Source organism: Eubalaena glacialis, chromosome 10, assembly GCF_028564815.1.
Source record: "Eubalaena glacialis isolate mEubGla1 chromosome 10, mEubGla1.1.hap2.+ XY, whole genome shotgun sequence".
Taxonomy (NCBI): domain Eukaryota; kingdom Metazoa; phylum Chordata; class Mammalia; order Artiodactyla; family Balaenidae; genus Eubalaena; species Eubalaena glacialis.
Window position 1 is genome coordinate 19,769,996 of NC_083725.1, and position 25,695 is coordinate 19,795,690.

The 25,695-nt window shown below is 37.0% G+C and overlaps 1 protein-coding gene across 1 annotated transcript in view; it reads right to left on the reverse strand.

The window, feature by feature from the left end:
* Positions 1-25,695, reverse strand: part of C10H11orf65 (chromosome 10 C11orf65 homolog) — a 71,206-nt gene that overhangs the window by 42,459 nt on the left and 3,052 nt on the right. Inside the window, exon 2 of the mRNA XM_061202564.1 lies at positions 1,698-1,790. Coding sequence (XP_061058547.1) covers positions 1,698-1,790 — 93 coding nt within the window. The remainder of the gene's footprint in view (positions 1-1,697; positions 1,791-25,695) is intronic.

Below are 25,695 nucleotides of genomic sequence, written 5' to 3' on the forward strand. Positions count from 1 at the left end.
AATAAAATACCTAGCAATAAACCTACCTAAGGAAACAAAAGACCTGTATGCAGAAAACTATAAGACACTGATGAAAGAAATTAAAGATGATACAAACAGATGGAGAGATATACCATGTTCTTGGATTGTAAGAATCAACATTGTGAAAATGACTATATGACCCAAAGCAATCTACAGATTCAATGCAATCCCTATCAAGCTACCAATGACATTTTTCACAGAACTAGAGCAAAAAATTTCACATTTTGTATGGAAACACAAAAGACCCTGAACAGCCAAAACAATCTTGAGAAAGAAAAACAGAGCTGGAGGAATTAGGCTCCCGGACTTCAGACTATACTACAAACCTAGAGTAATCAAGATAGTATGGTACTGGTACAAAAACAGAAATACAGATCAATGGAACAGGATAGAAAGCCCAGAGATAAACCCATGCACATATGGTCAACCTTATCTTTGATAAAGGAGGCAAGAATATACAATGGAGAAAAGACAGCCTCTTCAATAAGTGGTGCTGGGAAAACTAGATAGCTACATGTAAAAGAATGAAATTAGAACACTCCCTAACACCACACACAAAAATAAACTCAAAATGGATTAATATATTTATATCTATAGCTGATTCACTCTTATACAGCAGAAACTAACACACCATTGTAAAACAATTATACTCCAATAAAAATACTAAAAAAAAAAAAAAAAAAAGAGACCTAGGAGTGAAGGCTTTTGGGGCTAGGAAAATATGCCTAAATTCGTGGACAGAGAGCGTCCTGAGTCCTTGTCTGCAGCTCCCTTCAGTGACTGTAATGCACTGATTCTGCACAAAGTCTAGTGTGAGGTGAGGATAGCTTTCCCTTGTGAGTCCTGTCAGGTAAAGGCTTTGTAATTGCCTGTGGTCAGGCCTGAAAAATCACATATAGAATTTTAATCAGGAGCACAACTCCTCAAAAAGATGCTCAACTTCATTAGTAATCAGAGAAATGCAAATTAAAAACTGAAAATATTAAGTGTTGCTGAGGATGTAGAGCACCAAGAATTCCCAAAGGTTGCTGACAGTGAACATAAATTAATACAATAACTTTGGAAAATAGTTTGGCATATCCTTCCATCCAGCAATTCTGTTTCTAGGTTGAATAGAAACCAAAAGAAATTTGTGGACCTGTTAGCCAGGAGGCATGAGTAAAAATAGTGCCAGAAGCAGCCTTTATAATAGCCACAAAGTAGAAAAAGTCCAAATGTCAACCTATTGTAGAATGAATAAATAGCAGTATATTCATAAAATGGAATACTACCATCATTTTTATGAAATGAATTAAGTTTAGGTTCACAAACAATGTTGAATGAACAAAGCTAGATACAAAAGTATACTATAGGATTCTATTTATATGTAGCTTTAAAACAGAGAAAACTAAATTATAGTGGTAGGATTCAAAATAGTGTTTACCTTTTGGAAGAAGAGAGTCGGCAGTGATTTGCAGGGCACCCAAAGGCAGTGGTTTGAAGTATGAAAACGTTGATCTGGGTGAATGTTACACAGGGGTTTGCTTGTGATGATTCAGTTGTTATAAATTTATGTTTTATGAACTTTCTATATGTGTGTAATATTTTAATTTAAAAAGTTAAAAAAAATAAATACAAGCACTTTGAATTTATAAAGTAGTCATACATTTTATTGTATCAATAAATAATGTCCTTACCTCTTTGGGATTAATGTATCTCAGTATCTGACGTGGCTCCCCTTGTCTTCTTATATTAATCAGACTTTTAAAGTGTTGGAATACAGCGACATTCTAAAGGTTCAAACACATAAGATTTTATGGTCAAAACTGGGTTTTCTACCTCTAATTAGCTTTTTGCCTAAATAGGGCAAAATGAGTAAAAATCATAAAATAGATTTTATGTATGTAAACTAGATTTTAGAAATATTATCCAATCAAGGTTTGCTTTGACAAGTCAGGCAATATTGGTATTATTCTCACAAAGAGTTTTACCCTTAAATTTGTAATGGTATCACTAGCAACTACAAATAAAATATCCAAAACTTTGGTTGGGTCATTTTCGTATACTCCAGTGTAATCTAGGAGAAAGACAAAATACAGCCTAGTGGTTAAGAACACTGAGCATGGCATAATATTGTCTGGGCTCAAGTGTTAGTAATTACTAGCTGTGTGATCCTGAACAAGTTGCTTAACCTCTATGATCAGTTTCTTATCTAAAATATGGGAATGACAGTACTATTTCATACAGCTATGGTTAGGAAAAAATGAGCTAAAATTTGTAAAGCACTTAGAACAACTTCTGGCATAAAAAAGCACTCAATAAGTATTATCTATTATTATCATTACAGAATCCTCCTCATTCCTGTGGTAATTCCACTGATTTACAAACCCTATCTACTTTTATTGTTAGTGCAAATTTAGTCAAACAGGAAAGCTATCTTTGGTAACCCTCTCCTACCTTATTCCTCCCCCAAACCTTAATAACTCTTGGTAAACATTCCCTGACCCCTCAGTTTGCTTATATTAAATCAAATCAAATAAATTCAAGTTGAAGTAATCCATAATACCAATATGACAATTTGAAGTCCCATTGCAATTGCCTGTGGAAGATGGTGCAGCTCACCTCAACACAAATAATATTCTTTCTGAAAGGAAGATGTAATTTCTTAAGTAACACCCCAAATTGAGTACCAAGAAAAATTTATGATGGTTTAAAATCTGAATAGTATCTTCTAAATTTGTAGATTATTGTATCAAACCACCCTCAAATTTAGTGACTTAAAGCAACAACTGCTTTCTGTGGGTTGACGGGGAACTTCTGCTATTCTTGCCTGGACTCATGTATTTGGCTGTAGTCAGTTGCCAGATCAGCTGGAGATGGGTGATTTAATATGGTCTTACACACATATACTGGGTCTTCAGCTTGGATTGTTGGAACCTCTGTGATGGCTGGGCTTCTCTCTCCATATAGACTTTCAGTTTAGAGTTTCTTCACAGCATGTACATTTCAAAGTACGATAGAGAGAGAGAGAGAGAGAGAGAGAGGGAGAGAGGGAGAGAGGGAGAGAGAGAGAGACAGTAGAAATTGCAAGGCTTCTCAAGGCCTTGTCTTGGAAGTCACACAGCATCACTTAGTTTGAATTCTATTGGTCAAACTCAGGACCTAGCAGGCCTCAGGAGGTCAAGTGCAAAGTGTGATCCATAGGAAGCTCCATATATAATATACAGCCTCACTCAGGGGTAGCTCTGAAGAGAAATACTTACAGGGGACAGAACTTCAAGCAGCATACCTGTTGTATAGTATGCCTGGAAGAAAAGATGGCCAGAGGTACAGATCTACAGATGGGCAATAACTGATGGCTTTGCTGGATGGTCAGGGATTTGGAAAGAACATGGTTAGAAAGCTGTTGGGGAAGAGGTCAGACCCCTCCAAATGGGCACCAAGTGTGAAGACATTTGTGTCCCATGTCAATTCTCAGCAAAGAGCAATCTCAGCAGAGAAAAATATTAATAATCAAGTAGGCAAGATGACCCATTCTTTGGAGTCAGTCAGTCTATTTCCCTAGCCACTGCTCTCCTTGCCCAATGGGCTCATGAACAAAGTGGCCATGGCAACAGGAATGGAGGAGTGGAGGTTATTCATGGGCTCAGCAACATGGATTTTTACGCACTATATCTGGCTACAACTACTGCTGAGTGCCCACTGTGCCAAAGCAGAGACCAACACTGATCCCCTGATATGGCATCATTCCTTGAGGGAATTAGCCAGCTTCTTGTGGCACATTGATTAGTTGGAACACTTCCATTATGGAAGGGGCAACACTTGATTCTCATTGGAATTGATAATTTACACTCCTGGGTACACAATACTTCTACAAAAACTACTATCTGTGTACCTTCAAAATGTTTTATTCACTTGTCATTATATTCTGCATAACATTGCTTCTGATCAGAGAACTTGCTTCAGAGCAAATGCAGCACATCAATGGGCCTATGCTCATGAAATTCACTGACATTACCTTGTTCCCCATCACCCTAAAGCACTTGGTCTGGTGGAATGGCATTTTGGAGACTCAGTTACAGTTAGAGTTCCACTGATAACACTTTTCAGGCTACAGTGATGTCCTTCATGTTATAGAATATGATCTGAATCTATGCCAGCCAGCATTTACGAGTTTGAAAATTAAAGGGTGGAAATGAAAGTGGCTCCCTCTCAATATTATCTCTTAATAATCCACTAGTGAAAATTTTGCTTCCTGTCCTTGTACCTTTGGGTTCTGTGGATATAAAGGCCTTAGAACCCACAGGAGGAAGGCTTCCACCAAGGTACACACCAACAGTTCCATTAAAATGGAAGCTGATACTGTCACCTGGCCATTTTGAGTTCCTCATGCCAGTGAACCACCACACCAAAAAAAATGAGGGGGCCTTATAAGTGGGAAAAAAAGAGTCCGTATAAGTGAAAGAGGGGACAGAAGAGTCAGCACCAGAGTGATGTGATGTGAGACATACTTGGTAGGTCATTGTTGGCTTTGAAAGTGGAAGGAGACCATGAGCCAAGCAATGTGGGCAGCCACTAAAGGCTGGAAAAGGCATGAAAACAAATTCTTCCCTAGAGCCTCCAGAAGGAATGCAGCATTGCTGACGTCTTGATTTTAGCCCAGTGAGATCCATTTCAGATTTTGGCCTCCAGAATTGTATGATAATAATTTTTTGTTGTTTAAAGCTACTAAGGTTTTGGCAGTTGTTATAGCAGCAGTAGGAAATAAATATAAGTGCTTAACCTTGTATCTAGTATTTATATGACAAGATATCATAGGTGGAGTATGACTCAGCAGGAAGAGAAATAAAAATGATTGAAAGATAAATAAAATTACTTTGGGGAAGAGGGTTTTAATTTGTTTTAATCTATATGAGGGATAGTTGTATCATGTTAGGTGGAAGCATAATTTTAATATTGACATTATTTGGAAGTTAAATATGGTTAGAAGAAGTAAGTATGCTAGGGTAACAAGGGGTCGACTCTGTTGGATTATTCTATTGTCAACTTATTCAAGCAGGACAAAAAATGAAAATGACACATAGGCACATCGAATTCAAACTGTTAAAAACAAAACATAGAGACAATTTAAAAGCATCCAGACAACAAAAGACACATTACTTTCAGGGTTGAAAGAGTAAAATTGGTCCTTGATTTTTTATTTTTTTAACAGAAACCATGGAATCCAGAATAGAAAGGAATGTCATATTTAAGGTGCTAAGGAGAAAAAAAAAAAAACCCCAAAACGTGACAACTTAGATTTCCATCATGTTGATAATATTCTTCAAAAACAAAAGTGAAATAAAGATGTTTTCAGACAAACAAAAGCTGAAAGAATTTTTCACAGGAGATCTGCCCTACGACAACTACTGTAGGGAATTCCTTATGTTGCAGGAAAGTAATACCATAGGGAAACACAGAACTGTAGGGAGGAATGAAGGTCCCTGGAAGGTGTAAATATCTGGAGAAATAAAAATGAATACTGAACGTATGGACACCAAGGGGGGAAAGTGGGGGCTGAGGTGGGATGAATTGGGAGATTGGGATTGACATATGTACACTAATACGTATAAAACAGATAACTAATAAGAACCTGCTGTATAGCACAGGGAACTCTACTTCATTTCACTGTACAGTAGAAACTAACACAACATAGTAAAACAACTATACCCCAATAAAAAATAAATAAGTAAATAAATAATGAATACTGAAATTAAAGGAGACATAAATAAATGGAAACACATACCGTGTTCATGGATTGGAAGACTTAATATTGGTAAGATGAAAATATTGCCCAAAGTAATCTACAGATTCAGTGCAATCCGTATCAAAATCCCAATGTCACTTTTAAAAGAAATATAAAAGCACATTGTAAAATTCATGTGGAATCTCAAGGGCCCCCAAATAGCCAGACACATCCTGATGTCAATACTTGCTACAAAACCGTTTGGTATTGGCATTAGGACAGACATAAGACCAATGGAATGAATAGAGAAGCCAAAAATATACTCCTACATATATAATTGACTTTGACAAGGGTGCCAAGATTATTAATGGGGAAAGGACAGTCTTTTCAACAAATGATGCTGGGAAAACTGGATATCCACATGCAAAATAATGGAATTGGACATTAATGCAAAGTGGATCAAAGACCTAAAAATGAGAGCTGCAACCTAAAACTCTTAGAAGAAAATATAAGAGAAAAGCTTCATGACATTGGATTTGGCAATGATTTATTGGACATTGCCCTGCTAGCACAGCAACTAAAGAAAAACAAGGATAGAGTGGACTATATCAAAATTTAAAACTTTTGCATGGCAGAGGACACAGTCAAGAGGCTGAAAGGGCAATCCACAGAATGGAAGAAAATATTTGCAAAGCAGATATCTGATAAGGGGTTAATATCCAAAATATGTAAAGAACTCCCACATCACAACAACAAATAACCCAATTCAAAAATGGGCAAAAGTCTCAAATACACATTTCTCCAGAGAATTTTATGAATGGTCAATAAACACATAAAAAGATGCTCAACATCAATAGTCATTAAGGAAATAAAAATCAAAATCACAATGAGATACAACTTCACATCCATTAGGATGGCTATCATAAAAAAAATAGAAAATAAGTGTTGGCAAGAGTGTAGAGAAATTGGAAACTGTGTGCATTGCTAGTGAAAATGTAAAATGGTGCTGCCACAATGGAAAACATTTTGATCATTCCTCAAAAATTTAAACATAGAATTGCAATATGATCCAGTACTTCCACTTCTAGATATGAACCCAAAAGAATTGAAAGAGGTACTCAGACAGATACTTACACAACAATTTTCATAGCAGCATTATTCACAATAGCCAAAATGTGGAAACAACCCAAGATTTGTTAAAAGGGAGTGGATAAACAAAACGTAGTACATAAATACAATTGAATATTATTCAGCCTTTAAAAGGAATGAAATTCTGATGCATGCTATAAATTAGATGAAACTTGAAAACATTATACTAAATGAAATAGCCAGAGACAAAAGGACAAATGTACTTATACAAACTACCTAGAATAGACAAATTCATGGATACAGAAAGTAAAATAGAGGTTACCATGGCCTAGGGAGCAGGGGAGGATGGAGAGTTATTGTTTAGTGGATACAGGAGGTTCTGTTTGAGATGATGAAAAAGTTCTAGAAGTGGATAGTAGAAATGGCTACACAACGTTGTAAATGTAATTAATGTCACTAAACTGTACACCTAAAAGTGGTTATTATGGTAAATTTTATGTTATGTATATTTACCACAATAAAAAGTAAATACTAATTGTTTAAGGCAATAAAAATAATGTCTTCTTATATTTAAAACAAAAATGTAAGTGAAAAATATCTGACAACAAATAGCACAAAAGGGAAAGACGATAAAGGGAGTTAACCCGTTTTAAGATTCTTGCATTGTTCCGGAAAGTGTAAAAGTACTAAATGTAGGCACTAATTAGTCAAGGATGCATATTGTAAACTCTAAGTTACCCCATTAAGATAATGGTAATCTTATGTAATGTAATAATGTAATAATGTAACTGTTATGGTAATCTACTGCTGTGTAGAAAACTACCCCCAAAACGTAGTGATGTAAAACAACAACCATTTTATTATGCTCAAAATTATGGGTTGCAAATTATGGTAGGGCAGAGTAGGAATGTCTCACCTCACTTCCACAATGATTGAGGCTTCATCTGAGATGGATTACAAAGCTGGGAATGGCTGGGATGACTCAAGTGGGGCCCTATGTCAGGGGCCTCAATTCTAGCTATCAGCCTTGTTTCTTGTTTCTTTTTATGTTTTATCTGCTGGCGATGGAATATTGAAAATGGCTTTTTCACTTATGTATCTTGTAAGTGGGATGGAATAGCTGATAAATCTGGGGATGGCCAATCACCAATCTCTGTAGACAGCCTTTCCATTAGGCTAGCTTGGCATGGCAGTTTCAGAGTTGTTGTACCTTGTGGCTGGCTTCATCCAGAATGAGCATTCCATGACACAGGCATGGACACTGCAATGCTTCTTTTATATGGCCACACCACGTGGCTTGCAGGAGCTTAGTTCCCTGACCAGGGATTGAACCTGGGAACCCTGAAATTTTTTTTTTTTTTTTTTTTTAAGCTGGGCACTGTCTTTATATTTATTGTTTTAACATCTTTATTGGAGCATAATTGCTTTACAATGGTGTGTTAGTTTCTGCTTTATAACAAAGTGAATCAGCTATACATATACATATATCCCCATATCTTCTCCCTCTTTCGTCTCCCTCCCACCCTCCCTACCCCACTCCCAAGTTGTCACAAAGCACCGAACTGATCTCTCTGTGCTATGTGGCTGCTTCCCACTAGCTATCTATTTTACATTTGGTAGTACATATAAGTCCATGCCACTCTCTCACTTCGTCCCAGCTTACCCTTCCCCCTCCCCATGTCCTCAAGTCCATTCTCTACATCTGCATCTTTACTCCTGTCCTGCCCCTAGGTCCTTCAGAACCATATATATATATATATATACACACATACACACACACATATATATACATATATGTGTGTATATATATATACATATATATATATATTTCTTTAGATTCCATATATATGGGTTAGCATACGGTATTTGTTTTTTGCTTTCTGACTTACTTCATTCTGTATGACAGACTCTAGGTCCATCCACCTCACTACAAATAACTCAGTTTTGTTTCTTTTTATGGCTGAGTAATATTCCATTGTATATATGTGCCACATCTTCTTTATCCATTCATCTGTTGATGGACACTTAGGTTGCTTCCATGTCCTGGCTACTGTAAATAGAGCTGCAGTGAACATTGTGGTACATGACTCTTTTTGAATTATGGTTTTCTCAGGGTATATGCCCAGTAGTGGGATTGCTGGGTCGTATGGTAGTTCTATTTTTAGTTTTTTAAGGAACCTCCATACTGTTCTCCATATTTATTACCTAAGCTTAGAGGTCCCAGAATGTCATGTTCTATTTTATTGGTTTTAGTGGTAAAGCAAGCCTAAAATAGCCTAAATAAAAGGAAGAAGATTGCCCCTAACCTCTCAACAGAAAGAGTAGCAAATAATTTATGAACATCTTAAATCAATCAAAATAACCAAAAAGTTAATACAGAAGAAAATAATGATATATTAAAATCATTTAAATAATACAAAGAAATGGGAAACAGGAAAAATACATGAGGAATAGATGATAAGTAGAAAACCAACAGCAATATGGTAGACTTAAACTAAACAAATACCATAATTATAATAAATATAAATGGTCTAACCATGCTAATTAAAAGACAATGATTATTTAAGACTAACCAAAATTAGATCCAGCTCTGTATTGTTTACAAAGGATACAAAAAGTTAGAAAGTAACAGAATAAGAAAATATACCATGCAAACACTAACCAAAATTAAACTAGGGTAACTTTATCAATACAAAATAAAGTAGACTTTAAGGCAAAAAGTTTTGGAAAATATAAGAAACAACATTTCATATTGATTAGGTTTGACTCAACAATAAGATGTAACAATCTTGAGCTGATATGTACCTAACAACATTACTTCAAAATATATAAAGCTAACATTAACACAATTACCAGGAGTATAAATGAATCCCCAATTTTAATGGAAAACTTTAACATACTTCTCTCAAGCACTGATAGAACAAATAGGCAAAAAATTAGTAAGTCTCCTGCTATAGACTAAATATATCTGTCTCTCCAAAATTCATATTGAAATTCTAACCCCCAAGGTGATGGTAGGAGGAGGCTGGACCTTTGGGAGATGATTAGGTCATGAGGGTAAAGCCCTCATGAATGGGATTAGTGCCCTTATAAAAAAGGGCTCAGTCAGATGAATGGATAAAGAAGATGTGGTAAATATATACAATGGAATATTACTCAGTCATAAAAATGAATGAAACTGGGTCATTTGTAGAGATGTGGATGGACATAGAGACTGTCATATAGAGTGAAGTAAGTCAGAAAGAGAAAAACAAATATCGTATATTAATGCATATTTGTGGAATCTAGAAAAATGGTACAGATGAACTGGTTTGCAAGCCAGAAATAGAGACACAGATGCAGAGAACAAATGTATGGACACAAAGCGGGGACAGCAGGGGGGTAGTGGTGGTGATGGGATAAATTGGGAGATTGAGATTGACATATATACACTAATTTGTATAAAATAGGTAACTAATAAAACTAATTTAAAAGGAAAAAGAAAGGGCTCAGAGAGATCACTCATCCCTTCCAACATATGAGGACATAACAAGAACCAGGAAGCAGGTTCTCAACACGTACCAAGTCTGCTAGTGCCTTGATTTTGGACTTCCTTGCCTCCAGAACTATAATAAATAAATTTCTGTTGTTTATAATCCACCCAGCCTATAATAGTTTGCTATGGCAGCCCAAACAGACTAAGACAGCTATGAAAGATTTGAACAACATAATTAACTAACTTGACCTAACTGATGGAAGAATACATTTTTTTCTCAAGATCACATGGAACATTTATCAAAATAGAATTTTTCTGTACGAAGCAAGTTTTGAGTTATTAAAACCATTTAAAGTATGTTGTCTGGCTGCAGTGGAATTAAACCAGAAATCAATAACAAAAAGATAACTAGAAAATTCCTGAATATTTGGTCATTAATCAGTGTGGCTCTAAATAACCCATGGGTCAAAAAATTACATTGAAAATTATGAAATATTCCAAACTGAGGTAATAATTATATGACATATCAAAACCTGTGTGGATAAATCTAAAGAAATGCTGAAGGGAGAACTTTAATAGCTCAAAATACATGTACTATAAAAGAATAAAAGTTGAAAATCTAAGATCTAATTTTCCATCCCAAGAACTTTGAAAAAGAACAGCAAATCCAAGCCCCAAAATGAAAGAAAAAACAATAAAGATAAGATTGGAAATCAATGAACTAGAAAATAGAGTTAAAATAGAGAAAACCAACAAAGCCAAAGATCAGTTTTTTAAAAAAGATTAATAAAATTGATAAACTCCTAGAAATACAGATGTAGGGAAATGAAGAGAAAACACTTATTAACAATACCACTACAAATCTTACAGACATTAAAAGGATAATGCAAGGAGATTGTAAACAAATTTTGGCCAAAATAGATTTGACAATTTAAACAAAATGGACAAATTCCTTAATTCAAATCAAAGCCACAACTAGATGTCTCTTCAAGCCTGTTAGAATGGTTATTATCAAAAAGACAAGAAATAACAAGTGCTGGCAAAGATGTGGAGAAAACAGAACCCTTCTGCATTGTTTGTATGAATGCAAACTGGTTCAGCCAGTGTGAAAAATGGTATGGAGATTCCTCAAAAAATAAAAAGTAGAACTACCATGTGATCTAGCAATTCCACTTCTGGGTATTTATCCGAAGAAAACAAAAACACTAATTCAAAAAGATATATGCACCCCCATGTTCATTGCAGCATTATTTTCAATAGTCAAGTATGGAAACAACCTAAGTGCTCATTGATGGATAAATGGATAAAGAAGATGTGGCATATATATATATATATATATATATGTATATACATATATATGTATATATATGTGTGTATATATATATATATATATATATATATATAAAACAGAATACTATTCAGCCATAAAAAATAACAAAATCTTTCCATTTGCAACTACATGGATGGAATTTGAGAACATTATACTGAGTGAAATAAGTCAGAGAAAGCCAAATACCATATGATCTTACTTATACATGGAATTTAAACAACAACAACAATAAGCTCATAGATAAAAAGAACAAAATGATTATTGCCAGAGGTGGGGGTTGGGGTTGGGAGAAATGGGTGAAGGGGGCCAAAAGGTACAAACTTCCAGTTATACCATAATTAAGTCATGGGGTGTAATGTAAAGCATGGTGAATTATAGTTAATGGTACTGTATTGAATATTTGAGAATTGCTAAGAGAGTAAATCTTAAAAGTCTTCATCACAAGAAAAAAATTTTTTGTAACTATGTATGGTGACAGATGTTACCTAGACTTATTGTGGTGATTATTTCACAATATATACAAATTTTGACTGATTATGTTGCCCACTTGTAATTGATATGTTATATGTCAATTATACCTAAATAAAAACAAACAAAAAAAATGGACAAATTCCTTGAAAAAGTAATTTATCAAAATGGGTACAAGAAGAAATACACATCTGAATAGTCCTGTATTATTAGAGAAATAGAACTCATAATTAAAAACCTTTCTATATGGAAAACTCCTAGCACACACGGCTTTGCTAATGTGTTATTCCAAACATTTATAGAAAAAATAATACCAATCACACGAACTCTTACAGGTAATGAAAAAGAAGAAATACTTCCCAATTCCTTTTAGGAGACCAGCATAATACTGATACAAAACCTGGCAAGGACATTACAACAAAGAAAAATTGAATTTAAAAGTAAATATGCATTATCACATCTAATTCTCAAACCATATTTAAATTTCTCTAATTGTCCCCAAAAGGAGTATATAAAAATAAATAAATAAATAAAAATAAAAATAAATATGCAGAAAATCCTAAGCCAATGTTTAGCAAATCAAATCCAGGATATACCAAAAGGGTAACAATCAGGATGAAGTGGAGTTTATTCCAGGAATACAAGGTTGGTTTAACATTTGAATATCAATGAATGTAATTTACCACGTAAAGAGAATGAAGGAGACCATATGACCATTTAGGAGCAGCAAAAACATTTGATCAAATTCAATACCCAGAGTTTTCATAAAAACAAGAATAAAAATCTTAGCAAATGAGGAATTAAGTTAACTTCCTTAAACAGATAATGAGTTTCTACAAAAAAATACAGATAACATCTTAGCTTACAGTGGAATATTATATGCCTTCTCTCTGTGTTCAGGAAAAAGACAAGACTGTCCATAATTCTTTTGAGTATTGTGCTGGAGGGTCTAGTCAGTGCAAAAAAGCAAGAACAAGAAATAACAGGTATAAAGTTTGCAAAGGAAAAATGAAAGTCATCATGCAAAGATGACATGATTAAGTGGAAAATCTGAAAGATACTCAGCCATCAAAAGCAATGAATTCATGCCATTTGCAGCAACATGGATGGACCTAGAGATTATCAAACTAAGCAAAGTAAGTCAGAAAGAGAAAGACAAATACCATATGATATCACTTATATGTGGAATCTAAAATTCAATATAAATCAACATATCTACAAAACAGAAACAGACTCACCAATATAGAGAACAGACTTGTGGTTGCCAAGGGGGAGGTGGGGTAGGGGAGGAAAGGAATGGGAATTTGGGATTAGCAGAGGCAAACTATGGTATACAGGATGGATAAACAACAAGGTGCTACTGTATAGCACAGGGAACTATATTCAACATCCTGTGACAAACCATAATGGAAAAGAATATGAAAAAGAATATATATATGTATAACTGAGTCACTTTGCTGTATAGCAGAAATTAACACAACACTGTAAATCAATTATACTTCAATAAAATCTAAAAAAAAATCTGAAAGGATCTATTAAAAAGCAATTAGAAATAATAAGTGTATATTTAGTCAGTATATAAAAATAAATATTTATATAAACTAGAAATGAACAATTAGAAAATAAAATTTAATAAATAACACCACTTACTTTAGCATAAAAAGCCAAATAACCTAGAAATCAAGTGAAAGATGTATAAGACTTCTGCACTATAAACTACAAAACATTATGGAGAGGAATTAAAGAAGATATAAATAAAGGAAGAGATACGCCATGTTAAAAAAAAAACCTCAGCATAGTAAGATATTAGTTCTCCCCAAATTGATCAGTTGATTTAATGCAATCCCAATTATAATGTCAACAAAATTTTTTTAGAAATTAAAATAAGTTGATTCCAATGTTTATATGGAAATGCAAAAGTCCTAAAATAGGTAAAATAATCTTGAAGAACAAAGTTAGAGGACTGTATTACCATATATCCACTCTTATTATAAAGCTACAGATTAAGACAATGTGGTATTAACCCAAATATAGACAAATAGTCCAATGCAACAGAGTAGAAACTATAGAAACAGTTCACGTATATGATTTCATGACTTTACAAAAGGCACCACTGCAATTTATTGTGGAAAGATGGTATTTTTCAATAAAAGATACCTGGTCATTTGATTATCCATAAGGAAAAAAATTACCTTTGTCCCTGTTATCATACACAAACATTAGTTGGAGATGGATACCATATCTCAGTGTGAAACTAAACAACTAAGCCTCTAGAAGAAACATAAGGAAAATATCTTCTGACTTTGGGTTAAACAAATATTTCTAACTCCCCCGCATCTTTATTGAGACATAACTGACATATAACATTGTGTAAATTTAAGGTATACAACATGATGATTTGATCTACATATATAGTGAAATGATTACCACAAAAATTTAGTTAACACATCCTTCACCTCACATAATTACCATTTACTGTGTGTGTGGTAAGAAATTTTAAGATCTACTCTCTTAGCAACTTTCAATTATTCAACACAATACTGTTAACTAGAATCACCATGCTGTACATTACATTCCTAGAACATATTAATCTTATAACTGGAAGTTTGTACCCTTTGATGATCTTCACTCATCACTCCCCTACACCCCCACTGCCCCTTCCAGCAACAACGTACCCCCTATTTCTAAGAGTCCAGGGTTTTTTTGGTTCCACATATAAATGAGAGCATACATTATACAGAATTCATCTTTCTCTGCCTGACTTATTTCACTTAGCATAGTGCCCTCCAGATCCATTCATGTTGTTACACATGGCAGGATTTCCTTCCTTCTCATGGTTGAATAATATTCCATTATAAATAATATTAATATGCTATACTAATATTAAATGTTATATATAATATCTTCACATAATATAATACATAAAACATAATCACATTTTCTTTATCCATTCATCTGTCAACAGATACTTAGGTTGTTTCTATGTCTTGGCTAGTGTAGATATGCTGCAATGAACATGGGGGTGCAGCTGTCTCTTTGAGGTAGTGATTTCATTTCCTTCAGAAAAATATCCACAAGTGAAATTGCTGGATCATATGGTAGTTCTATTTTTTATTTTATTTTTTGAGTAATGTCCATGCTGCTTTCCATAGTGGTGGTACCAGTTTACATTCCCACCAAGAGTGTACAAGATTCCCTTTTTTCCACATCCTCGCCTGCACTTATCTCTTGTCTTTTTGATCGAGTCTGCTGTTGGAATTCTTTAGCTCAGTTTTTTTTATTATTCAGATCTAGGATGTCTTTTTGGCTTTTTGGAGGATAGCTTTTATTTCTTTGTTGAGCTTCTCACTTTGTTCATGTACTGTTTTCCCAATATCATGTAGTTGTCTGTCTACATGTTCTTGTAGTTCCATGAACTTCCTCAAGAGGATTATTCTGAATTCTTTGTTAGTTCACAGACCTATATTTTGAGTAAATTATTGGAGCTTTATTAGTTTCTTTTGGCAGTGTCATGTTTACTTTGGTATCTGTGCATTTGAGTAAGTGGTCTTTTCTTCCAGATTAGAGGTTCCCTTCAGCGGAGAAAGACCTTCATCAGTTAGCTCAGCTTGGGGTACTGGATGGGTCATCTGGTAGCATCCATGGGCAGGTGGAGGCTTGCTATTGGGGTGTCTATTTGGGTGAGGTCACTGCCCATGTTCTGAGGTGGGCATGATGGCTTACTTGCTTTCAGGCAGGGCTACTAGCTGGGCTCTGCAATCACCTCTGGTTAGGTGAAGTCATAGGCTGTGTTCCCTGGCAGGGAGGTGCCACTGGCTGGACTCTGCAATTGAGCAGGGCTGCAGGCTGGGCTCTGCAATCACTCCTGGTTGGGTGAGGCCTCAGGATGTGCTCCCTTACCAGATGGTGCTGCTGGCCAGACTTCATGTTCAGGCAAGGCTACAGGCAAGGCTTTGTGGTTGGATGCAGCCACAGGTTGTGTTCTGTGATCAGGTAGGGCCATAGGCTTTGCCCCAAAGTTGGGCAAGGCTGTAGGCTGGGTTTTGTGATGGGGTAAGCTGCTGGGTGTACTCCTCTGTTGGGGGTGGTCACTGGCCAGGCTATCTAGTTGGGCAGGGCCTCCAGCTATATCATGCAGTTGTGGGGGGTCTAGAGACTGTGCTCGTTGGTTGGGTGCGGTCACTGTCCAGGGTCTCTAGCTGGGTAGGGCCATAGGCTATGCTCTGCAATTGGGTGGAGTCACTGGCTAAGCTCCCTTTGGCTACAGTTTTTTAAAAGGTTTTTTAAAAATAAATTTATTTATTTATTTTTGGCTGCATTGGGTCTTCGTTGCTGCGCGCGGGCTTTCTCTAGTTGTGGCGAGCAGGGGCTGCTCTTCGTTGCGGTGTGCGGGCTTCTCCTTGCAGTGGCTTCTCTTGTTGTGGAGCACTGGCTCTAGGCGTGCGGGCTCAGTAGTTGTGGCACTCAGGCTCAGTAGTTGTGGCTCACGGGCTCTAGAGCGCAGGCTCAGTAGTTGTGGCACATGGGCTTAGCTGCTCCGCGGCATGTGGGATCTTCCCGGACCAGGGCTCGATCCCGTGTCCCCTGCATTGGCAGGTGGATTCTTAACCACTGAGCCACCAGGGAAGTCCCTGGCTACAGTTTGTACTCAGTAATTAGGCAGGGCCATAGGCTTGGATCCGTTTCTGGGCTCCATGACTGGCTAGGCTTCCTGGTTGGGCAGGACTGAAGACTATGCTCATAAATCAGGTGGGGCTGCAAATTTGTTTCCTTGTCTAAGTGGGGCCATAAAACAGGTTCCGTAGTCAGTAAAGCCTGTTGGTTTGGGACCCATATCAGGTAGAATTGCCAACTGAGCTCCCTGGCCAGATGGGGCCACTGGCTCAGCTCTGCAGATGGGCAGAGCCTGGCTGAGATCTCTGCTCAGGTATTGCTATAAGCGGTAATGCAAACTGCCAAGATCTGAGCACAGGTTGCTGTCAGCCCTGCCCCTCTTTTCTCTGTCTCTATCAAATCCCCAGTGGTCGAGCCCTGCAGATTCCCCCAGTGATCCCCATGAGGCAAGACCTGAGTGCACCTCCCAGGAAACGTCCTGGAACACTGGGGAACCTGGACTTTTGACACCATCTTGATGACAGTACCTTCTACATAAACAGTTCTTAAATGGACACAGACAGCACTAACCATAAAGAACAAGTGATAAACTGGATCTTATTAAAATTAAAGACTTATCAAAAACACCTTTAAGAGAGAAATGAGGTACCCTGGAAGATGATATTTTATATTGCAATAAAGGATTTGTATTCAGGATATTTGAAAAACTCCTCCAAGTGAATATTGACAAGGGAGAGGTGACGGAACTTGGGGATTTGAATACTGGAAGATATGTGAAGAAAAGGATAGGGATATTTATATCCTCATCATATATAATGAGGAGTCAAGTGATCCTTTGTTAGCATGATGGAACAAGAAACAAAGGTCTTTAAAGCAGCAAGGTAAGAAACAGAGGAATTAAAACAATGACTTATGATACTGAGGGGGGAGATAAGCAGGGTTTTGGAGGATAAGTAAGGTAAATTCTTAATCATCTTTGCAGAAAGTCAACAGACAACTTCTAAAGTTGATAAGTAAAATATAATAAGCGTATTATTTAGAAGCATGGAACTAGTGACTAGAAGATCTAAAACAAAAAGATAGATAAAAGTGGTTGCTTTTAGAGTATGAAGGTGAAAGATAGTGAGATGGGGTAAAGACTTGCTTTTTAGTGTAAGTTTTTTTACATTATTTTACTTATTTTAAAGAAGTACACAAAGTGCTTTGATAAAAATATTTTAAATTACAGAAAAAACTCTGCATTCACATTACTATGACTATGCAAATTATTCAATTACAGGGCCACATAATATGCTAAAACTATGCATCCTTATTTAGAAGTCATCCTCTGGGGCACTTGAAGTAGAATGTATCTAGAATCAAGATCAAATGTACTGAGTGAAGTAAGTCAGAAAGAGAAAAACAAATACCATATGCTAACACATATATATGGAATCTAAGAAAAAAAAAAAAAAAGGTCATGAAAAACCTAGGGGTAAGATGGGAATAAAGACACAGACCTACTAGAGAATGGACTTGAAGATATGGGGAGGGGGAAGGGTAAGCTGTGACAAAGTGAGAGAGTGGCATGGACATATATACACTACCAAACATAAAATAGATAGCTAGTGGGAAGCAGCCGCATAGCACAGGAAGATCAGCTTGGTGGTTTGTGACCACCTAGAGGGGTGGGATAGGGAGGGTGGGAGGGAGGGAGATGCAAGAGGGAAGAGATATGGGAACATATGTATATGTATAACTGATTCACTTTGGTATAAAGCAGAAACTAACACACCATTGTAAAGCAATTATACTCCAATAAAGATGTTAAAAAAAAAAAAAGGTTCTGATGAATCTAGGGGCAGGACAGGAATAAAGACGCAGGCGTAGAGAATGGACTTGAGGACATGGGGAGGGGGAAGGGTAAGCTGGGATGAAGTGAGAGAGTGGCATTGACATATATACACTACCAAATGTAAAATAGATAGTGGGAAGTAGCCACATAGCACAGGAAGTTCAGCTCCGTGCTTTGTGACCACCTAGAGGGGTGGGATGGGGGGGGTGGGATAGGGTGGGTGGGAGGGAGATGCAAGAGGGAGGGGATATGGGGATATATGGATACGTTTAGCTGATTCACTTTGCTATACAGCAGAAACTAACACAACATTGTAAAGCAATTATACTTCAATAAAGATGTTAAAAAAATCAAATGTATTCTCTTTACATAGAGATTAGAAATATATTAATTTGCCTTATATTTGAACCATGACTTTCATGGTTAGTTGTTTTTCAGAGTTTCTAACCTCTTTTTATTTTTTATTTTATTTATTTATTTTTTTTGTGGAATCTAAAAAAGAAAAAGATACAAATGAATGTGTTTATCAAACAAAAACAGACTCAAAGACATAGAAAACAAACTTATGATTACCAAAGGAGAAGTGGGGGGAGGGATAAATTAAGAGTTTGGGATTAACTGATACACACACTACTCTAGATAAAATAGATAACCAACAAGTACCTACTGTATAGCATAGGGAACTATACTCAATATCTTGTAATAAACTATAATGGAAAAGGATATGTATATATAACTGAATCACTTTGCTGTACACCCAAAACCAACACAACATCGTAAATCAACTACACTTCAACAAAAATTTTCAAAAAACATCTACCACCTCTGTGCAAAGTTTGAGGGTCCTTAGAGTTTGGTGTGCTGCTTGACAATTTGCAAGTGTCTTGAAAATCTGCTAGTTTTGAGTGAAACCTAAGAAAGAAAAGTCTCTCTGGATGGTCCAGGGCTTCAGTGCAAGTGATAACATTAGTTGGCCCTTTAGGGCTGAGTAAAAACAATGACAAATGGAATTGTGATGGTGGTTCAGGATGATCTGTGAAACCTATACTAGGTGAAATGAATGAATCACAGAAGAAACATTCAGGGTTTGGGAGCAATGTTCTATCATCATTGGGTAAGTATTCTGTATGACACACTTTTTGTCTTACATCTGGACTCTGCTGGATTCTAAATTATTTAACATGATCTTCCATAAAGTAAGTTTTGTGTTATTCTACCTGGCAAAGAGCTCTGGCCAATTGAGATACTGGCAAAGAGCTCTGGCCAACTGAGATGCTGGCTGAACATCAGTGAACATAGAGTGAGCAGTAGGTGGGATCAGCTGCAGCAACAAGGAATGTAGTCTCTACACAAATTTTTTCTCTTGATTTTTTAATTGTAATAGTTATTTTAATTAATTAATCTCCTCTTTCCCGTATATTTCTACTACTGTTTTATATTGGTAGTGTTTGTGGTGATAAAGGTAGCATTATTTCAAAGTTTTACAATATTTAAATGGAATACCAACAAAGCACAAAAGGGAATATCAACCCATAAAGTTCAGACATTTTGCCAGATTAAAAAAATTTTTAAAAGATCTTTATTGGTGTATAATTGTTTCATAATAGTGTGTTAGTTTCTGTTGCCCAACAAAGCGAATCAGCCACATGCATACACATGTCCCCATATCCCCTCCCTCTTGAGCTTCCCTCCCCTCCTCGCTATCCCACCCCTCTAGGTCATCGCAAAGCACCAAGCCGATCTCCCTGTGCTATGCTGCTGCTTCCCACCAGCCAACTATTTTACATTTGGGAGTGTGTATATGTGGATGCTACCCTCACTTCGCCCCAGCTTTGCCCTCCCACCCCATGTCCTCAAACCCATTTTCTATGTCTACCTCTTTATTCCTGCCCTGCAACTAGGTTCATGAGTAACATTTTTTTTTTTTTTTTAGATTCCATATATATGCGTTAGCATACGGTATTTGTTTTTCTCTTTCTGACTAACTTCACTCTGTATGACAGACACTAGGTCCATCCACCTCACTACAAATAACTCAATTTCATTTTTTTTTATGGCTGAGTAATATTCCATTGTATATATGGGCCACATCTTCTTTATCCATTCATCTGTCGATGGACATTTAGGTTGGTTCCATGTCCTGGCTATTGTAAATAGTGCTGCAAAGAACATTGTGGTACACGTCTCTTTTTGAATTATGGTTTTCTCTGGGTATATGCCCAGTAGAGGGATTGCTGGATCATATGGTAATTCTATTTTTAGTTTTTTAAGGCACCTCCATACTGTTCTCCATAGTGGCTGTTTCAATTTACATTCCCACCAACAGTGCAGGAGGGTTCCCTTTTCACCACACCCTTTCCAGCACTTATTGTTTCTAGATTTTTTGATAATGGCCATTCTGACTGGTGTGAGGTGATACCTCATGTGGTTTTGATTTGCATTTCTCTAATAATTAGTGATGTTGAGCATCTTTTCAGGTGACTCTTGGCCATCTGTATGTCTCCCTTGGTGAAATGTCTATTTAGGTCTTCTGCCCATTTTTTAACTAGATTGTTTGTTTTTTTGATATTGAGCTCCATGAGCTGTTTGTATATTTTGGAGATCAATCCTTTGTCTGTTGTTTCATTTGCAAATATTTTCTCCCATTCTGAGGGTTGTCTTTTCATCTGTTTTATGGTTTCCTTTGTTGTGCAAAAGCTTTTAAGTTTAATTAAGTCCCATTTGTTTCTTTTTGTTTTTATTTCTGTTACTCTAGGAGGTGGGTCAAAAAAGATCTTGCTGTGGTTTATGTCAAAGAGTGTTTTTCCTATGTTTTCCTCTAAGAGTTTTATAGTGTCTGGTCTTACATTTAAGTCTTTAATCCATTTGTAGTTTATTTTTGTGTATGGTGTTAGGCAGTGTTCTAATTTCATTCTTTTACATTTAGTTGTCCAGTTTTCCCGGCACCACTTATTGAAGAAGCTGTCTTTTCTCCATTGTATGTTCTTGCCTCCTTTGTCGTAGATTAGGTGCCCATATGTGCATGGGTTTATCTTTGGGCATTCTATCCTGTACCGTTGATCTATATTTCTGTTTTTGTGCCAGTACCATACTGTTTTGATTACTGTAGCTTTGTGGTATAGTTAGAAGTCAGGGAGCCTGATTCCTCCAGCTCCGTTTTTCTTTCTCAAGATTACTTTGGTTATTCATGGTCTTTTGTGTTTCCATATGAATTAAAAAAATTTTTTGTTCTAATTCTGTGAAGAATGCTGTTGGTAGTTTGATAGGGATTGCATTGAATCTGTAGATTGCTTTGGGTAGTATAGTCATTTTCACAATATTGATTCTTCCAATCCAAGTACATGGTATATTTCTCCATCTGTTTATGTCATCTTTGATTTCTTTCGTCAGTGTTTTATAGTTTTCTGAGTACAAGTCTTTTGCATCCTTAGGCAGGTTTATTCCTAGGTATTTTATTCTTTTTGTTGCAATGGTAAACGGGAGTATTTCCTTAATTTCTCTTTCTGATTTTTCGTTGTTGGTGTATAAGAATGCCAGAGATTTCTGTGCATTAATTTTGTATCCTGCAACCTTACCAAATTCATTGATTAGTTCTAGTAGTTTTCTGGTGACATCTTTAGGATTTTCTACTGTCGATTTCTCCTTTCATGGTTGTTAGCATTTGCCTAATGTATTGAGGTGCTCCTATGTTGGATGCATAAACATTTATAATTGCTATATCTTCTTCTTGGATTGATCCTTTGATCATTATGTAGTGTCTTTCCTTATCTCTTGCAACAGTCTTTATTTTAAAGTCTATTTTATCTGATAGGAGTATTGCTACTCCAGCTTTCTTTTGACTTCCATTTGCGTGGAATATCTTTTTCCATCCCTTCACTTTCAGTCTGTATGTGTCCTTAGGTCTGAAGTGGGTCTCTTGTAGACAGCATATATATGGGTCTTGCTTTTGTATCCATTCAGCCAGCCTGTGTCTTTTGGTTGGAGCATTTAATCCATTTACATTCACAGTTATTATCAATATGTATGTTCCTATTACCATTTTCTTAATTGTTTTGGGTTTGTTTTTGTGGGTCTTTTTCTTCTCTTGTGTTTCCCACTTAGAGAATTTCCTTTAGCATTTGTTGTAAAGTTGTTTGGTGGTGCTGAATTCTCTTAGCTTTTGCTTGTCTGAAAAGCTTTAGACTTCTCCATCAAATCTGCATGAGATCCTTGCTGGGTAGAGTAATCTTGGTTGTAGGTTTTTCTCTTTCATCACTTTAAGTATATCCTGGCACTCCCTTCTGGCCTGCAGAGTTTCCACTGAAAAATCAGCTGATAACCTTATGGGGATTCCTTTGTATGTTATTTTTTGTTTTTCCCTTGCTGCTTTTAATATATTTTCTTTGAATTTATTTTTTCTTAGTTTGATTAACATGTGCCTTGGTGTGTTTTTCCTAGGGTTTATCTTGTATGGGACTGTCTGTGCTTCCTGGACTTGGGTGACTATTTCCTTTCCCATGGTAGGGAAGCTTTCAACTATAATCTCTTCAAATATTTTCTCAGACCCTTTTTTTTCTCTTCTTCTTCTGGGACCCCTATAATTCGAATGTTGGTGTGTTTATTGTTGTCCCAGAGGTCTCTGAGATTGTCTTCAATTCTTTTCATTCTTTTTTCTTTATTCTGCTCCTTGGCAGTTATTTCCACCATTTTGTCTTCCAGCTCACTTATTCGTTCTTCTGCCTCCGTTATTCTGTTATTGATTCCTTCTAGTGTATTTTTCAGTTCAGTTATTGTGTTGTTCATCTCTGTTTGTTCTTTAGTTCTTGTAGATCTTTGTTAAACATTTCTTGTATTTTCTCAATCTGTGCCTCCATTCTATTTCCGAGATTGTGGATCATCTTTACTGTCATTACTCTGAATTCTTTTTCAGGTAGATTGCCTATTTCCTCTTCATTTATTTGGTCTTGTAGGTTTTTACCTTGCTCCTTCATCTGTGACATATTTTTTTGCCATCTCTCTCTTTTTTTTTTTTAATGAGTGGGATTGTGTTCCTGTCTTACTGGTTGTTTGGCTTGAGGTTTCCAACACTGGAGTTTGTAGGCTATTGGGTAGAGCTGGGTCTTGGTGCTGAGATGAGGAGCTCTGTGAGACCTCACTCCGGTGAATATTCCCTGGGGTCTGAGGTTCTCTGTTAGTCCAGTGGTTCGGACTTGGAGCTCCCACCATAGGAGATTTGGCCTGACTCCGGGCTCATGAACCAAGATCCCGCAAGCCACCTGTGGTGGCAAAAAAAAAAAAAAAGCAACAACAAAGTAAAAAATAAAATTAGATTAGGAAACAAACAGATATGTTAGGAAGAATATAAAAATAAAAATATAGATGAATCAACAACCAGAAGGTACATCAGTACCACAATAGTAAAAAAGAGGAGGGGGGCTTCCCTGGTGGCGCAGTGGTTGAGAATCTGCCTGCCAATGCAGGGGACATAGGTTCGAGCACTGGTCTGGGAAGATCCCACATGCTGCGGAGCAACTAGGCCCGTGAGCCACAACTACTGAGCCTGCGCGTCTGGAGCCTGTGCTCCCAACAAGAGAGGCCGCGATAGTGAGAGGCCTGCACACCGCGATGAAGAGTGGCCCCCGCTTGCCGCAACTAGAGAAAGCCCTTGCACAGAAACGAAGACCCAACACAGCTAAAAATAAAATAAATAAATAAATTAATTAAAGGGCTTTCCTTTATCCTGAGATTATGCTCTTCTAAATATTTTTTTTAAAAAAGAGGAGGGAAAAGAAAAAAAAGGGGGGTCGAAGGCCTTGGCTGTGGAGGGTGGGGCTTAAGCAAGTGTGAGGTTTGGGTGGTGGGTGGGGCCAATGCTCAGAACCTATAGGGCTGGAAAAGGCCCTGGGAGCTGTGGGGAGTGGGGCTTAGGCTCAAGGAACAGAAGGGGCCCAGGCACTGCAGGGGACCTCACCTGGGAGCCCAGCAGGCTTCCTGGGCTTGAGTGGGCCAGGCAATTGCCCTCTGGTCCTCTCCCACTCTTCCCAGAGAGTCCCTCCTGCCTGCCTCTCCTGATCTCCCCAACCTCTGGGGTGCTGATCCTGTCTGGCCTCCACTTCTCCTCCCCCCTCAGTCCCCCTATGTCCTATTGGTTCACTTTGGGGTTCCTCCCGTCTCCTTGGGCGTCAGAGTCTCCCACCAGAGGCTGGCAGGCACCTTAGTTGTGGGGAGATATTAACTCCACATCTTCCCACACCACCATCTTGACTCCACCTCCCTCTAACCTCTTTTTAAATTCAACTTCTCAGTCATACCTTCTGTTGCATGGGGTACTATTTAGTCTCCAGATACAACTTTCCTAGAGCCATTCAACATATTGATCTAAGCTAAATTGATTACCATTTTTATTTCCTTCAGATTCTGTTATTTCTTTTTCTTTTCTTTCTGCTTCTACAACGTTGGTTTTCATTAAATGTCAGGTGATTGTCCATTAGTAGTGACGAATGAAGGTCTGTGTCAATTTTTCTAGGGAGCTAGTGTAAGTATCCTGTGCCTTTGTGTAAGTCTCCGGTTTTCCACTGTTCACACTCATGAATGAGAAGATTGCCTTGGAGCTTTGTGAAGTGGGTGGAATAAGTTAATCAACAGACTTTCTTAGAGGAAGTATGGTCAGGTAGCCAGCAATTAAGCAAGGCATCTCTCAAATACTAAAATTAAGAGGGTTTTACTGTGGAGTACCAAATCCATGCTAGAACTAGCTTTCCCAGATGGTTCATGTAAATTTTTTAAAGAGATAATCCTTCAGGGTTTGTTTCTTTTTTTTTTGTTTTTTGTTGGGGGAGGCTGTGCTACTGCACAGCATATGAGATCTTAGTTCTCTGACCAGGGATCAAACCCGCACCCCCTGCGTTGGAAGCACAGAGTCTTAACCACTGGACTGCCAGGGAAGTCCCTTGTTTTGTTTTTTTAATTTTTATTTATGTTGTGTTATAGTTGATTTACAATGTTGTGTTAGTTTCAGGTATACAGCAAAGTGGATCAGTTATACATATACATATATCCATTCTTTTTCAGCTTCTGATTTGGGTTTTAAGAAGAGGACTGATCATCAGGGAAACCAGAAAATTCCATCTTGAAGCCCAGCAGAAATAAATGGTGGGGATTTCCCTGAGTCATAAATGGCA